The 16,926-nt window shown below is 40.0% G+C and overlaps 1 protein-coding gene and 1 long non-coding RNA gene across 3 annotated transcripts; both read right to left on the minus strand.

Annotated features, from left to right (window-relative positions):
• Nucleotides 1-3,392: 3,392 nt before the first annotated feature.
• Nucleotides 3,393-6,717, minus strand: LOC311497805 (uncharacterized protein; the record flags this gene model as incomplete). Its single annotated transcript, XM_084558170.1, has 5 exons — nt 3,393-3,784; nt 5,370-5,504; nt 5,730-5,867; nt 6,430-6,483; nt 6,645-6,717. 5 exons carry the CDS (start codon nt 6,715-6,717, stop codon nt 3,570-3,572), a joined length of 615 nt encoding a protein of 204 aa, XP_084414296.1. The 3' UTR covers nt 3,393-3,569.
• A 6,811-nt stretch (nt 6,718-13,528) lies between these two features.
• On the minus strand, nt 13,529-16,645 carry LOC311498788. Of its 2 annotated transcripts, XR_014699421.1 has the most exons (4): nt 15,968-16,645; nt 15,352-15,514; nt 14,884-15,076; nt 13,529-14,556 (listed from the first exon to the last, which is right to left on the minus strand). It is a non-coding gene; the product is annotated as an uncharacterized lncRNA (long non-coding RNA). The 2 variants fall into 2 exon arrangements; XR_014699422.1 differs by lacking the exon at nt 13,529-14,556 and having other exon boundaries at nt 14,705-15,076.
• Between the last annotated feature and the right edge of the window lie 281 nt (nt 16,646-16,926).

Genomic DNA, 16,926 nt, shown 5'->3' on the forward strand with positions numbered 1-16,926 from the left:
AAAAGGCAAAGCCAATCATACGCCTTTGTTGAACAGATTACACATACATCGATCAGGCATAACATTATGACCAGTGAAAGGAGACGTGAATAACATTGACCATCTTGTGACAATGCAATGTTCTGCTGGGAAACTTTGGGACCTGACATTCATGTGGATGTTACTTAATGTACCACCCACCTAGACCAGACCTGGCACCCCCACCCCATAGCAATGACACTCCTTGATGGCAGCAGCCATCCCCAGCAGGATGCAGCCTGACACAGACACACACACAAAATTAGTTTAGGAACAACTCAAAAAACATGAAAAACAGCACAAGGTGTTGACCTGGCCTCCAAATTCACTAGATCCCAAACTGATCAAGTATCTGTGGGATGATCCACAGAGGCCCTTCCCCTCAACACATAGGACCCAAAGCCCCCCACTAACAACATTCTGTTGCCAGACACCACAGGACACCCTCAGAAGACCCATGTCCATTCTCTAATGAGTCACAACTGTTTTGGAGGCACAAGGGAGACCTACACAATATTAGGAAAGTGGTCATAATGTTATGCTCGATAGGTGTGTAACCTCACATTTACTTGAGTGAGTTTAGGAGGGTGAAACAAAAAGTTATTGAAGTGTGTTTATTTTATTTTTTTCACCAGATCAGATGGTCTCCAAGGAATGAAGTTTGGTCCTGAACTTGTTTCTTCGAGCCAGGTATGTTGTCTGTGGAGCTTACAAAAGCAACTGTACAATCCTACTGTCAGTGTTAAAATATTGATGTAGTAACAGATGTCACACACACACACAGACATACAGCAACACTGAAAGTGAAAAAGGTGAAGACACTCAAAATTTCATCAGACGGTTTCTAAGAACAAGTCCAATATTTGCTGGAGGGATTATATACCTCAGCTGGCCTGGGAATGCTTTGGCATACCTCAAGAGACACTGGAATGCGTTGCTCATTTTTTCCTTCCCTCTGTCCTGTTGCCACTGCGACCTGACCTCGGATAAGCAGGCAAAGAAACAGATGGATGATGATGATGGAACCCCAAAACAAGCGTTATAAGATAAAGGACTCACTTTAGAAAGTCAACATTATTGTTCATCACTATTATTTTGGGGTAATGTGTTGTCCAAGTAAAACAGTTATTGTGACAGACCTAGGTTGGACTTCTTCAAATCTTAACTTGAGAGTTTTTATTAGGCAATAAAGAAACATATATTCATTTTAGGTAGCCTCAGTGAAAGGAACATATTACAATATTTTAACATTATAGGTATTACTATAGGTTTAATTTCTAATGCTTAATTCAATCTGGTTAAAAATTAAAGCTGCATTATTGACATACTTATGAGCACTTAAAGTATGTGCTGAACATTTTTTCACCAACAGAGACATTTCTCACTTATAGCCAGTTCATGCTTCTGCGTCAATTTGGCGTTGCAGCTACGGCGACAATCCAGACCCTACAAAAAAGTAGACCGCAAGAGCTGTGATCGGTCCGCTTGGTGGTAGTATATTTCCGCTTTAGTATTTCCAGCTGCTTCTCCAGCTCTGCAATTTTTGAACTGATTGTTTTTGATCAAAAGATGGAACACATCAAGCAAAGGTTAACTGAGGACGTTCAAAGGTACAAGCATCTGTACGACTCGTCTTCGGTGAACGTTTCAGTCGCCATAGTATAATGTGTGGCAGGAAGTAGAAACAAAAACTTACCCGACTGAAAGGGACACAGCGCAGACTAGCCTTTGGGTGACATTTTTGTAGAGCATGCCACACTGACGAGCACACAAGTATAAATGGCTCACACCGGCGTAGGCTATGTGCGTAGGTTACGTTGTCTAGTCCCACTGAGGGACATAAACCGCACTTTACTGTCATTAACCGTGGAAGTTTGAAAAAATGTAAAAGTAACTGGAACGAGGGGCGGCACAGTGGAGAGGTGGTTAGCACTGATGCCTCACAGCGAAAAGGTCCCGGGTTCGAATCCACAGAGTTCTGTGTGGAGTTTGCATGTTCTCCCTGTGTCTGCGTGGGTTCTCTCCGGGTACTCAGGCTTCCTCTCACTGTCCAAAGACATGCTGGTTAGGTTAACTGGTGATTCTAAATTGGCCTTAGGTGTGAATGGTTGTCTGTCTCTGTGTGTTAGCCCTCCGATAGACTGGCAACCTGTCCAGGGTGTACCCCGCCTCTCGCCCGATGACAGCTGGGATAGGCTCCAGCAGACCCTGCGACCCTTAACAGGAATAAGCGGTTACAGAAGATGAATGAATGAAAACTCAAGGTAGGCTCCAGACAGTATTGTAATTTAGATTTACTTTGGTACTTTGTTGATCAAGGTACTGAGCCACAAACACGAGAATGGCAATACTCTACGCTTAATAAAAGTAATATCTTTGCAGGCCTTTATATCGAGATTGTATTGTGCATGCATCCCTTCTTCCAGCCCCTGTGTATCAGTTGCCGTAAGTTTCAGCAGGTGAGGTTATCACCGTGAGATTTAAACAGAGGCAGGGTGAGAGAATCAGAGGAGGAGAGATTCATGTCACTACAGTAGCTGTAATAAGTCTGAAGTGTGCGGCAGTGCGTGCTAGCGTGCAAGTCGGTGTGTGTGTGTGTGTTGTGTGGGCGCGCTCTCCACAGTAATAAGCTTGTTGGTGTCCCCAGTTCATTTATCTGGCTCCATTCAGAGTGACCTTCAGCTACACGGCCTGCAGTCAGATATTCTCCACACACACACACACACACACACACACATCCTTGTCTTTGTTGTATTGTAGGGACACCTGACCAGACGATGCATTGTGGGAACCACCTTTTCTGAGGGTTGTATAGCACTGAAAAAAATCATGTAGCATCCTGAAGGGGGCGTAAACACACATGTCACCTCAAATGATCAATCAGACAAAGTTGAGTTCCCAGACAAGACCAGGAACCGCTTTCTGAGGACTTGTCAGGTTTTAGCTACATGTGAGACCAATATATGCACACTTTCTGGTTTTTCTTCCATCATGAGTACCATTTAACAGTTTCAGGTTAAACTTACTACTGGGAATCACTTAACACCTTTGACTGCCAAGATGAGTGCTGTGCAGCCATAAATTTTGGTTTGGTAACAATTAATGAAAAATGTCAGGCAACATCAACAGACTCAGGCTTTTGGTTTAAATTCTTTGTCTTTATTTTCACTTTCCAGTAAACCAACCTGTTTTTGTTTATTAATTTATAAAATGAATTAATAAAAATAAAAATTACAACAAAGAAAAGTCACTGGCTCCACATTTTCTATGGCCAGGATAACTCGTATACCAAAATAATTGATTGACTAATCAAAAACTAAAGTTTGTGTGTTGGTTCTTAGTTTGTTCTTGCTCATAACAGTATATATATATATATATATAACAAATTTCTGTTTTTAAGTGCTTCTTTTTGAGTTAAAGGAACTGTCGCTTTTTCCTGGAACACGACATGAAGTAATGAAGGACATCATGTACTTCTCAACAGCACGAATCTAACATAACAGAAATGTATCTGGTATAACAGCTTAACATAACAATGTTAAATGTCCTCTTTAAACTTTATGTTTTAGCGCTGTGATTCTATTCTTTATGTAGAATTTTATGGCCAGCCAATTTCTGTTTTGAAGTGCTTCTTTTTCGAGTTGAAGGCACTTATCACAGTCGCTTTTTCCTGGAACACGACATGAAGTAATGAAGGACATCATGTGCTTCTCAACAGCACGAATCTCCTCTTTTTCCCACATCCTTCGCTTGAAAGGTTGGCGACCTGTGAAAAGATAAACTCAAATAATATCAAATATTTCTGTATTGTCCAATGAAAATGTTACTGGAAAGACAAAAGTGTGTGTGATTGCTAGAACTGTAGTTTAGGAAAATCAAGAAGTGATGTGGAAGCAGTGCTGTGCATGGTAAGGACAAACAGGAATAAAAAGGTCTCTGAGTGGCAAGCTCATAATCACAGGTACACCAAAGCCACCTGCTTGCAATGTAGAATCAAGTTGCTACAAGAGTACATTGAGTCCCAAATATCACCCATTGCATGCAGCAGTTGCAGAGAGCTCTACTCCCCCTTACCAAAGCAAACACTGGACAGATGCAGCATATCCTCTGAGCATGCAGTACCTTTGAAGTAATTCTGGAGAATAATTAATTGTTTTGGACTTGGGATAATAACATATTTGCATAAAGCAAACTCTCTCATAATTAGTGTATTTAGCACAACATCAAATAGTTGGATACATTTTTATATATTATATATTTATATATTAAAATATTAAGAAGGTGTAACAATACACTACACAAATTAAAAGACTTGTCAGTTTTAAGAGGGCCATGCTGTGCAGATAGATCTTCACTATATCAAAACCTTAGTCTCGTCCAAAAACATTAAAGAACGGCAACTGGACTTGTAGAGTTTCTTGAAGACATTTCACCACTCAAACAAGTAGCTTATTCAGTTCTACAAGACAGGTGGGGAGCTGGGGAAATACTGATATTGAAAACTCCCCACACTGAAAACTACTGGGACAAATTGGATCCAGATGAAACCATCGTATCCTATGATGTTACTTAACTATTCCCATGTATTCCCACCACAGAAGTCACAAAAGTAGCAAGGGAAAGACTACTAAAGGATGACATCTCGGCCGATAGAACCAACCTCACTCTGCGTGAAAAGATATCTGAAAATGGAGAGGAGGAGAACAACAAGAGGAGGAACATTGTCATCCCCTATGTAGCTGGCGTATCGGAGAAACTCAGGAGGATATTGTTTTAGGAAGCACTGCATTCCTGTTAATTTCAAATCCAGTAACACACAGAGGTAGAAACTTGCTCGTGAGGAAACAATTCAGCAGTCCACCTATACCTCAAGGACTTTTGAAGACAACAATGTCCAAATTTTAGCCAGAGAAGAGAGATGGTTTGAAAGAGGCGTAAAGGAAGCCATCTATGTCAAACTGGAAAATCCTACACTGAACAAAGGAGGTGGACTGAGATATAATCTGCCATCAATTCACAATACAATCTCATGACAGGTAAGAATCTAGCCATTAACATACATCAGGCGTGTTTCTGATGGGTAACATCCACAGATGTTCCTATTTAAACCCCAACTTCCCACCAGTCCTTCAAAACTGAAGACACTACAAGTCCAGTTACCATTCTTTAACCTTTTTAGATATACCATAACATGACTGACTGAACCTTCACAAACCAATCATTTGTCTTGTTTTCAACAGAATAATTCTCTGTGAGAAATGAGTGAACATATTGTTTAGACATACTGGCAATAAAACATTGTGTCAACACTGGCAGAGACAACTGTCACAAATTTGATCTTAAAACTTTACCTCTTTCACTTTTTGTTGACTTGCGGTGACAGGGTGGTGGAGGTATCATGGTGTCTTTCTCTGGTGCTTCATTATGGCTCACATCTGGTATTGTGGTGTAGTTCTCTTCTCTCTGACTGGATGTAGCCTGTCTCTCTTTAAACAAGAAGAAACGTAATTACAAAGTTATCAGTTGAGATATAATAAAAAGTACTTCTTAATACATCTTAAAATATTTGAAGTGCTTCCCAGTAACCTCACAGGTGCTTAACAGTGCTGTGAGTATATATTTGATACTATGCAGCTGTATATAAATCAGCAATAAAACATTGCATCAACAATTTAGGGGCAAACAGTAACAAATCTTGAACTTAAAACTACCTCTTTCACTTTTTGATGACTTGTGGTGACAGGGTGGTGGAGGTGTCATGGTGTCTTTGTGTGGTGCTGCTTCATTATGGCTCACATCTGGTCTTATGGTCTTGTTCTGCTCTCTCTGACTGGATATGGCTTGGCTCTCTTTAAACAAGAAGAAAAATAATTACAAAGTTATTAATTGTGATGGAATTATTTCGTATTGTGGTTTTTATTACATCACTTATTTATTGATTTTCATCGCTATCAAAAATGTATTTATTCACAGCTGTGTTTATTCAGCTTTTAGTTATGGATGTGTCTAATCCATAGTAGTCTAATCATTAATAAGAAATTGGTTTCATGAGTTCGTGTATATTGAATACTATGTCCGCTGTATGCAAGAACGTTCTGATCAAGACAAAATAAATCAACTTATTTTTTTGTCCATTTGTAAGGGCGATGAACTTAATACGCAGTAAATTTTGTTATTTAACATAAATAACGGCTATTTCTGATAGATAACCAGATATAAGAGTAAATCGGCTGCTTGTTCTCAACAAAATAGTTATTTGCAATAATCTTAATAACATTTAACCTATTCTTGTGAGCAGGAATGAGTAAGAACTCTGATCAAGATCAGAACATACTTGATAGGGACATCCCTAGAGAAATTAATATCCTTCAGTCCATCATGGTGATAATAAAGACCATATAAAACTCTTACCTTGTGAACCTGACTCTAAAACATCCTCAGTATCACTGTCCAGGTGCACATTCTCTGTATGTTTGATGAGAGAAGGAATGAGAATGACTGTTAGTGAAGGCTAAATGCATTGCATTCATTTTTTACATACATCAACAATATAAGAGCCTTAGAAACACACAGTTTGCTTGTTGTTTCTTTTAAGCAGAAATGTGATGAAGATGAATAATTAATACCTTCAGGATCAATGTTGATGTCATCCAGAGTCTTTCCCTTGAATTCTGCCAGACGTCCCTTTTCAAGTGACATGAGGACTTTGCTAATTTTGGCAAGCTGGAGGGTGCCCTCAGGAAGTCTGTAGAACTGGCGATGCACTCTTATATCATGACCAAGAAAATCCGCTAACTGATCCAGTTCTGTATTACTGAGGTTGAGTACTTGAGACAAAGTTCCTGTTTGTTTGCGCAGTTTTGTAGAGGTGAGACTTTCTGGACTTTTTGCACCACAGGCCTTGGCAAAGTGTCGAAGGCAGTCAGACCCACGGTAGCAGGTAAGAGCAGATGGTCTTGCAAATAAGTATATGTTCTCCAGAGGAACCTCACATTCCTGCCGTTTGCTGACAAGCAGATCCAGTGCTTGCTGCATTGCTGGAGTCAAAAGCACAGGAACTTTTCTTCCCCTTTTTCCTCTTATCTCTACCCTCCTGAAGTGTTGACAGAGTTTCTTTTCTAGGTCAGAGAGGGCTAAATTCACATCTTCCAGAGGGTCAGATGGATTTTTTGACAGATATGCAGAAAGGGGCATTTTTGACACCTCCCCTGCTCTTCGTCGGTTAAACAAAATGACTTGAGTCAAAGTGATCTTTGCCAACTGTCCCCATGTCTGGGGGGATGTCTCTGTGGACAACTTGCTGTGAATATGTTGTTGCTGCTCATCTAAATAAGAATGAAGAGTCTGGACATCTTTCGTGAATGGGAGCAAAAGAGGGGCATTCCACTTTGATTCCTGAAGTGTTCTCAGTGATGCAGCTGATACCATTTCATTCCATCTGGTTTCATATACTTTGCGGAATGTACGAGCATCTTTCGCTGCACTGTAGTTGTTCAGCACATTTGCACGGCTCTCCACAAGCATTGAAATCTTTGTCAAACTATGTCCAAGTTTGAGAGCAAGACTTGGACGTGTGTATGTATTGGTTTCACTGTTATGGCCTGCCACTTGTTTCACTGCTTCCACAACATGCATGAAATTTGCAGGTTGGATGTGGTCTTGAATGGTCTTCAAAGGAGTGGTCTTCCTTGAGCATATCAAAAGTCTTCCCAGCTCTCGTAGTTTCTGACGAATGTATTCATGTTTGCCAACATCATATCCCAGTCTGTTATATAGATGCTCACCATATTCCAAGATACATACATCAGATTTGACTGCCGAATAAACATCATCTTGAACCATGTTATTTAGCAGTTTCCAAAATTCTGCTTTGACACCAGGTGGTGGTGGCGTCGCAAATGCACAGAGAGCCTGGACACGGGTCTTGCCAGGTTTTTTTGGAGCACCAGGCTTAAACTTGCAGATCATCATGTGCCGCCAAAGTAGTTTCTTCGCAAAAAAGCCTTGACAGTATATACAATGCAGGAAATTCTGCGCTTGGGAATCCTTTTTGGGCTGCTTGCGGGGAACAAGATCTCCCATGCCAGCATTTAGTACTTCGACATTGTGAGCAAAGTTTCCCCTATTTCTCAAATGTTCCAGGTGCATTCGTCTTTCCTTGGAGCCTTTTGGGAAGGACAGAGCTTGTACAACCTCAGGCTTGTTGTGATGAGCACGCTCTAGATGCCTTGCCATTTTTCCAACTCCCAACTTACAGTACAAGCAGTATTGCTTTTTGTTGTACATTCTTGACCCATCCTCCTTTTTACATACAGCAACTATGGAAAGTGAACCATCACATGAGGAAGAAGTACTATCAGGAAGATTCTGGACAAGAACCGCTTCTGAGTTTTCCAAAAGTTTTGGGGCTTCAGGTGTTCCAGGAGCCACTGTGTCTGTATGCCAGGATACACTGTTGGAAGACTGCCTTTTATGTCTCACACTTGAGCTACCTTTTCTTAAGGGAGAGCGTCCTCTGTTAAGCCTCTGTTTTGATGAATCATCATTGAGTTCTGTTGTTGAGAGACAACTATCTCTGAAGTCATCCATTGTTCTTTCTAGGCATCCTAGCATGCGCTGATTCTGATGAACTGGCTCAATTACATCACTAGTGTCTGTACCATCAGAGTCATCACCACAAGTGTCAGGAACATATTCCTCTTCACTGTCATCTGAGCTTGGATCAAAAAGCTCATCTGAATCAAAATCCATCTGGTTGTGTATCTTAACAAAAGAAAACGTAAATGAAAGTGAGCAAATTAATTGAATATTTACTTTGCACAATTTCTCACACTACCAGAAAATAAATGTTTCCCATATGCATCAGTGTTATCTCAACATTATGTGTGTTGTTTACCTGTATGCTTTTGGTCCTCCTCAGCCTTGGAATCAAATCTTGGTCTTCTTTGGAGAGGCTAGAATCAGAGTCAGAATTTGCATACGTAGCCTGGAGAGTCCAAAACAAATGTGGGCACTTAGAATTAAAAACATTTATAACATACAAAGGTGACAAAAATAAAGTCGAGTAAACCTGAAAATCCCCAAAAATGACATAATGGTACTTTAAATGACGGCTAATATTCACATGATTTCGGGATGAAATTTAATAAAGAAAAATGTAAACAATGTAGGATATTACATGCACTACGAAAACACTAGTAAAAAAAAGCTTGACTTCTGTGGCACCTGTCAAACATGATGTGTGTTCATGTTTAAAGGTAGACAAGACACAACAAATGTACTTAAACTGAGACAATATCAGTCAGTTAGCGGCATCCCCACAACAAGGATAGACCTGACAGGAGTGTGTAAGAGTGGGAGTGGTTACAACTGAACACTGCTCTTCTCAATCCACCTGGACCCCATGAAGTCACAAAACCCAGATTGTGATTTCATGGGGTCCAGGTGAAATCACACAACCCCTGGACCCCATGAAATCACAAAACCCAGATTGTAATTGACAGCATTCTTATGACTTAAGAGTTAAACCTCAAATAACCTCACCTCAGTATCTAATCAAACAGGAAATACTTTAGAAGTAGAAGTACACCAATGAAAACAATTCATGTAAAGTAGTACCTCTTCCTGGGACACTGCAAACTTCTGAGCATCCTGTCTTATGGTTGTGGAGATGTCAGCTTCAGTACACTCAGTGAGGGTTGATTGTTCTGCAGCCTGAAAAATGTGTTTCACATTACTATTGAGTAGTTGATCAGCAGTAACAATATTTCAGTCACACAAGACAACAGTCATGAGTGTAGAGCAGATATTGAAAAGTTTCCTGTATATGACTCAAAGTTCATAGGTTCAAGTCAGTTCTGACTTCTGTCATAGTGTATGTTGCCTGCTGTAGGACTGCAGGAACCATTAGACTTGGGAACAAGCAAGGGTGGTGCCTGGCAGAGGGATTTTAACCTATGACCAATATCTGGTATGTCTAGTAGAGATCAAACTGTGCTTGACTTCAGTGGCACCTGTCATACATGATGTGTGTTCATGTTTAAAGGTAGACAAGACACAATAAATGTACTTAAACTGAGACAATATCAGTCAGTTAGCGGCGTCCCCACAACAAGGATAGACCTGAAAGGAGTATGTAAGAGTGGGAGTGGTTACAACTGAACACTGCTCTTCTCAATCCACCTGGACCCCATAAAGTCACAAAACCCAGACTGCGATTTCATGGGGTCCAGGTGAAATCACACAACCCCTGGACCCCATGAAATCACAAAACCCAGATTGTAATTGACAGCATTCTTATGACTTCAGAGATACACCTCAAATAACCTCACCTCAGTATCTAATCAAACAGGAAATACTTTAGAAGTACAAATAAACAAATGAAAACAATTAATGTAAAGTAGTACCTCTTTCTGGGACACTGCAGACTTCTGAGCATCCTGTCTTATGGTTGTGGAGATGTCAGCTTCAGTACACTCAGTGAGGGTTGATTGTTCTGCAGCCTGAAAAATGTGTTTCACATTACTATTGAGTAGTTGATCAGCAGTAACAATATTTCAATCCAACAACAGTAACCATAAGCAGTCACACAAGACAACATTAATGACTTTAGAGCAGATATTGAAAAGTTTCCTGTATATGACTCAAAGTTCATAGGTTCAAGTCGGTTCTGACTTCTGTCATAGTGTATGTTGCCTGCTGTAGGACTGCAGGAACCATTAGACTTGGGAACAAGCAAGGGTGGTGCCTGGCAGAGGGAATTTAACCTATGACCAATATCTGGTATGTCTAGTAGAGATCAAACTGTGCTTGACTTCAGTGGCACCTGTCATACATGATGTGTGTTCATGTTTAAAGGTAGACAAGACACAATAAGTGTACTTAAACTGAGACAATATCAGTCAGTTAGCGGCGTCCCCACAACAAGGATAGACCTGACAGGAGTGTGTAAGAGTGGGAGTGGTTACAACTGAACACTGCTCTTCTCAATCCACCTGGACTCCATAAAGTCACAAAACCCAGACTGTGATTTCATGGGGTCCAGGTGAAATCACACAACCCCTGGACCCCATGAAATCACAAAACCCAGATTGTAATTGACAGCATTCTTATGACTTAAGAGTTAAACCTCAAATAACCTCACCTCAGTATCTAATCAAACAGGAAATACTTTAGAAGTAGAAGTACACCAATGAAAACAATCAATGTAAAGTAGTACCTCTTCCTGGGACACTGCAGACTTCTGAGCATCCTGTCTTATGGTTGTGGAGATGTCAGCTTCAGTACACTCAGTGAGGGTTGATTGTTCTGCAGCCTGAAAAATGTGTTTCACATTACTATTGAGTAGTTGATCAGCAGTAACAATATTTCAGTCCAACAACAGTAACCATAAGCAGTCACACAAGACAACAGTCATGAGTGTAGAGCAGATATTGAAAAGTTTCCTGTATATGACTCAAAGTTCATAGGTTCAAGTCAGTTCTGACTTCTGTCATAGTGTATGTTGCCTGCTGTAGGACTGCAGGAACCATTAGACTTGGGAACAAGCAAGGGTGGTGCCTGGCAGAGGGATTTTAACCTATGACCAATATCTGGTATGTCTCGTAGAGATGAAACTGTGCTTGACTTCAGTGGCACCTGTCATACATGATGTGTGTTCATGTTTAAAGGTAGACAAGACACAATAAATGTACTTAAACTGAGACAATATCAGTCAGTTAGCGGCGTCCCCACAACAAGGATAGACCTGACAGGAGTGTGTAAGAGTGGGAGTGGTTACAACTGAACACTGCTCTTCTCAATCCACCTGGACCCCATGAAGTCACAAAACCCAGACTGTGATTTCATGGGGTCCAGGTGAAATCACACAACCCCTGGACCCCATGAAATCACAAAACCCAGATTGTAATTGACAGCATTCTTATGACTTCAGAGATACACCTCAAATAACCTCACCTCAGTATCTAATCAAACAGGAAATACTTTAGAAGTACAAATAAACAAATGAAAACAATCAATGTAAAGTAGTACCTCTTCCTGGGACACTGCAGACTTCTGAGCATCCTGTCTTATGGTTGTGGAGATGTCAGCTTCAGTACACTCAGTGAGGGTTGATTGTTCTGCAGCCTGAAAAATGTGTTTCACATTACTATTGAGTAGTTGATCAGCAGTAACAATATTTCAATCCAACAACAGTAACCATAAGCAGTCACACAAGACAACATTAATGACTTTAGAGCAGATATTGAAAGGTTTCCTGTATATGACTCAAAGTTTATAGGTTCAAGTCGGTTCTGACTTCTGTCATAGTGTATGTTGCCTGCTGTAGGACTGCAGGAACCATTAGACTTGGGAACAAGCAAGGGTGGTGCCTGGCAGAGGGAATTTAACCTATGACCAATATCTGGCATGTCTAGTAGAGATCAAACTGTGCTTGACTTCAGTGGCACCTGTCATACATGATGTGTGTTCATGTTTAAAGGTAGACGAGACACAATAAGTGTACTTAAACTGAGACAATATCAGTCAGTTAGCGGCGTCCCCACAACAAGGATAGACCTGACAGGAGTGTGTAAGAGTGGGAGTGGTTACAACTGAACACTGCTCTTCTCAATCCACCTGGACCCCATAAAGTCACAAAACCCAGACTGTGATTTCATGGGGTCCAGGTGAAATCACACAACCCCTGGACCCCATGAAATCACAAAACCCAGATTGTAATTGACGGCATTCTTATGACCTAAGAGTTAAACCTCAAATAACCTCACCTCAGTATCTAATCAAACAGGAAATACTTTAGAAGTAGAAGTACACCAATGAAAACAATCAATGTAAAGTAGTACCTCTTCCTGGGACACTGCAGACTTCTGAGCATCCTGTCTTATGGTTGTGGAGATGTCAGCTTCAGTACACTCAGTGAGGGTTGATTGTTCTGCAGCCTGAAAAATGTGTTTCACATTACTATTGAGTAGTTGATCAGCAGTAACAATATTTCAGTCACACAAGACAACAGTCATGAGTGTAGAGCAGATATTGAAAAGTTTCCTGTATATGACTCAAAGTTCACAGGTTCAAGTCAGTTCTGACTTCTGTCATAGTGTATGTTGCCTGCTGTAGGACTGCAGGAACCATTAGACTTGGGAACAAGCAAGGGTGGTGCCTGGCAGAGGGAATTTAACCTATGGCCAATATCTGGTATGTCTAGTAGAGATCAAACTGTGCTTGACTTCAGTGTCACCTGTCATACATGATGTGTGTTCATGTTTAAAGTTAGACAAGACACAATAAGTGTACTTAAACTGAGACAATATCAGTCAGTTAGCGGCGTCCCCACAACAAGGATAGACCTGACAGGAGTGTATAAGAGTGGGAGTGGTTACAACTGAACACTGCTCTTCTCAATCCACCTGGACCCCATAAAGTCACAAAACCCAGACTGCGATTTCATGGGGTCCAGGTGAAATCACACAACCCCTGGACCCCATGAAATCACAAAAACCAGATTGTAATTGACAGCATTCTTATGACTTCAGAGATACACCTCAAATAACCTCACCTCAGTATCTAATCAAACAGGAAATACTTTAGAAGTACAAATAAACAAATGAAAACAATTAATGTAAAGTAGTACCTCTTTCTGGGACACTGCAGACTTCTGAGCATCCTGTCTTATGGTTGTGGAGATGTCAGCTTCAGTACACTCAGTGAGGGTTGATTGTTCTGCAGCCTGAAAAATGTGTTTCACATTACTATTGAGTAGTTGATCAGCAGTAACAATATTTCAATCCAACAACAGTAACCATAAGCAGTCACACAAGACAACAGTCATGAGTGTAGAGCAGATATTGAAAAGTTTCCTGTATATGACTCAAAGTTTATAGGTTCAAGTCAGTTCTGACTTCTGTCATAGTGTATGTTGCCTGCTGTAGCACTGCAGGAACCATTAGACTTGGGAACAAGCAAGGGTGGTGCCTGGCAGAGGGAATTTAACCTATGGCCAATATCTGGTATGTCTAGTAGAGATCAAACTGTGCTTGACTTCAGTGTCACCTGTCATACATGATGTGTGTTCATGTTTAAAGGTAGACAAGACACAATAAATGTACTTAAACTGAGACAATATCAGTCAGTTAGCGGCGTCCCCACAACAAGGATAGACCTGACAGGAGTGTGTAAGAGTGGGAGTGGTTACAACTGAACACTGCTCTTCTCAATCCACCTGGACCCCATAAAGTCACAAAACCCAGACTGCGATTTCATGGGGTCCAGGTGTAATCACACAACCCCTGGACCCCATGAAATCACAAAACCCAGATTGTAATTGACAGCATTCTTATGACTTAAGAGATACACCTCAAATAACCTCACCTCAGTATCTAATCAAACAGGAAATACTTTAGAAGTACAAATAAACAAATGAAAACAATTAATGTAAAGTAGTACCTCTTTCTGGGACACTGCAGACTTCTGAGCATCCTGTCTTATGGTTGTGGAGATGTCAGCTTCAGTACACTCAGTGAGGGTTGATTGTTCTGCAGCCTGAAAAATGTGTTTCACATTACTATTGAGTAGTTGATCAGCAGTAACAATATTTCGGTCCATTAACAGTAACCATAAGCAGTCACACAAGACAACAGTCATGAGTGTAAAGCAGATATTGAAAAGTTTCCTGTATATGACTCAAAGTTTATAGGTTCAAGTTAGTACTATTGAGTATTTGATAAGCAATAAATGTTGAGCAGATATTCAAAACTCCTGCAAAACAAAACATTATTAGGCTATTAAAAGCACCTTTAAACCAGTACAAACAGAATATCATTCTTGAACAACACTTTTACATTGACCTTCGTCCATTAAGTTTCATACCTTTTTCCTCCAAGGCCAGTCACTTCCTCCATAGTCATATGTTATTTCTTCTCCAGGTTTAATGTCCCTCAGAGCAAAAAGAAACAGGTGTGGCTTGCCTTCGGAGATGACCTTCTTTATCTTGCAATTTGGATGGTTGTGGTCATCATTGACTAGTCTTCCTAGACTGCCATCTTCTAGAGCTGCATCAATACTTCAAAAAAATATCGTATCACTGATTAGTTTTCATAATATTAAATCATAAATTGTATCCTTCACAAACTTACTATCGGCCCTCAAAAAGTAAACTTCAAGTAAGATTGATCTTATTTTTTAATGACAATTGTGAAGTTACTGTTATTAGATAGATTTTAAGATAAATAACCTAACTTCAGGCCTTTCATCAAGGTAATCTATGCCACACAGGAACCCTTCTGATTGTTACAGTTGAAAAACGAAACACATTAAAACAAAACAGTTTAGCCTTACCACCATGCTCTTTCTTGCCAGTAGAAGTCAAACATGAAGACAGCACATCTAGCATGATATGTCCTCCTCCTTCTCTGGGATTCTTCAGAATTTATTAATTCCCCTCTGTACTCCACCACAAAGTCTCCTTTTTGAAAATGGGCCTTGGCAAACACTCCACGACCTGATGAGCACAGAAACATACCATTAGACTGTTTAATGTGACAGAAAGCTGGAGAAGTAGAACTTATTCCTTTCATATGTTATATGAAATTGATGTTACATGCTGATGTCAATTTCCCTGCGGGAACCTCCCAAAGGTATCAGTAAAGTTGTCTATCTATCTCTCTCTCTCTTTCTCTCTCTCTCTCTCTCTCTCTCTATCTATCTATCTAATAACCTCAAGACAGCATATAATTCCTAACAGTTGCATACCTTAGTAATGAATGCACAAACTGGATTCCATTATTGAGATAGGACCACATGTAAACAACAATTTACTATCTTAGGCCTGAAAAACAAAATGTGCTGTCTTTTTTTCTTTACAAAAAGGAAAAGCATGTCCAAGTAAAAGAAAAGCAGAGACAGAGCTACCAAACAACAAAATAAATGAATACTGAAAACACACACACCATACCTTTGAAAGAGTTGATGTATTTCACTTCCAACTCTGCAATTTTGTCGATGGCCTTGGCTGCATGTTCTATTGCATCTTGTTGTGGAGGTTTCCTGCGTCTCATTGCAGCCATTGGTAATCCTATAATCATATTTGAGATGTCATCAAAATTTATGTCAAACTATATTTAACATGATCCAACTTTTAACACGAACTTCACGTAGGACATTTAACATTTCTTTTGGAGAGATGGCAGGTTACACTTGAAACCGAGTTTCTTTAAAATAAAAATAAAAATCCCGTTTATCACGTGGTTTAAAGTTCTAGACTGTTCACGTTTTTTCACATGGCCGACCGCAGTTAGCCTACGTAGCATCACTTCACTCACGTTACGGATTAAAATAAACCACGCACAAAACATGTTGCTTTGTAAATTAAGAACGCACAAAAACTCTGTGATGTTTATTTTAATGTAAATTTAACCGACGTGGCTCATGTTCAGAACGGTATAACGTGTTTTGCACAAGATAAAAACGCTTCTTTTTACTTTTTATTTTGACCAAATGGTGCATGTAAATCACACCAAATAAGCTAACTTCGCTACAAAAACAAATTAATTTAACGTATGGGTTACTTACCTTATGCTGAACACGACACCATTTGCAGACTTTTCTCCAACTTGTCTCTGCGTCTCTCCTCGTTATCTTCATCACCGTGTGCTCGTTGAAGAGCACACGGTGACATTTCTGGGTAATGTAGTCATATCAAATTAACTTTTTTTAATTAATTTTTTTTTAATAATAGAGGTTAAAAAGATCCCCCTTGGTTGATTTACAGTATTATATCATAGTATGTTATTATATTATTTTGATTATTAATTAGTAGCTTTTCTTGATTAAACAACTTATATATTCTGGCATGGCTACGTTTTTAGCTTAGCTTTAGCATCTCTGCCATACACAAAAAGACAGAAAACTGGA

Source organism: Chelon labrosus, assembly GCF_963514085.1.
Source record: "Chelon labrosus genome assembly, chromosome: 13".
Lineage (NCBI taxonomy): Eukaryota > Metazoa > Chordata > Actinopteri > Mugiliformes > Mugilidae > Chelon > Chelon labrosus.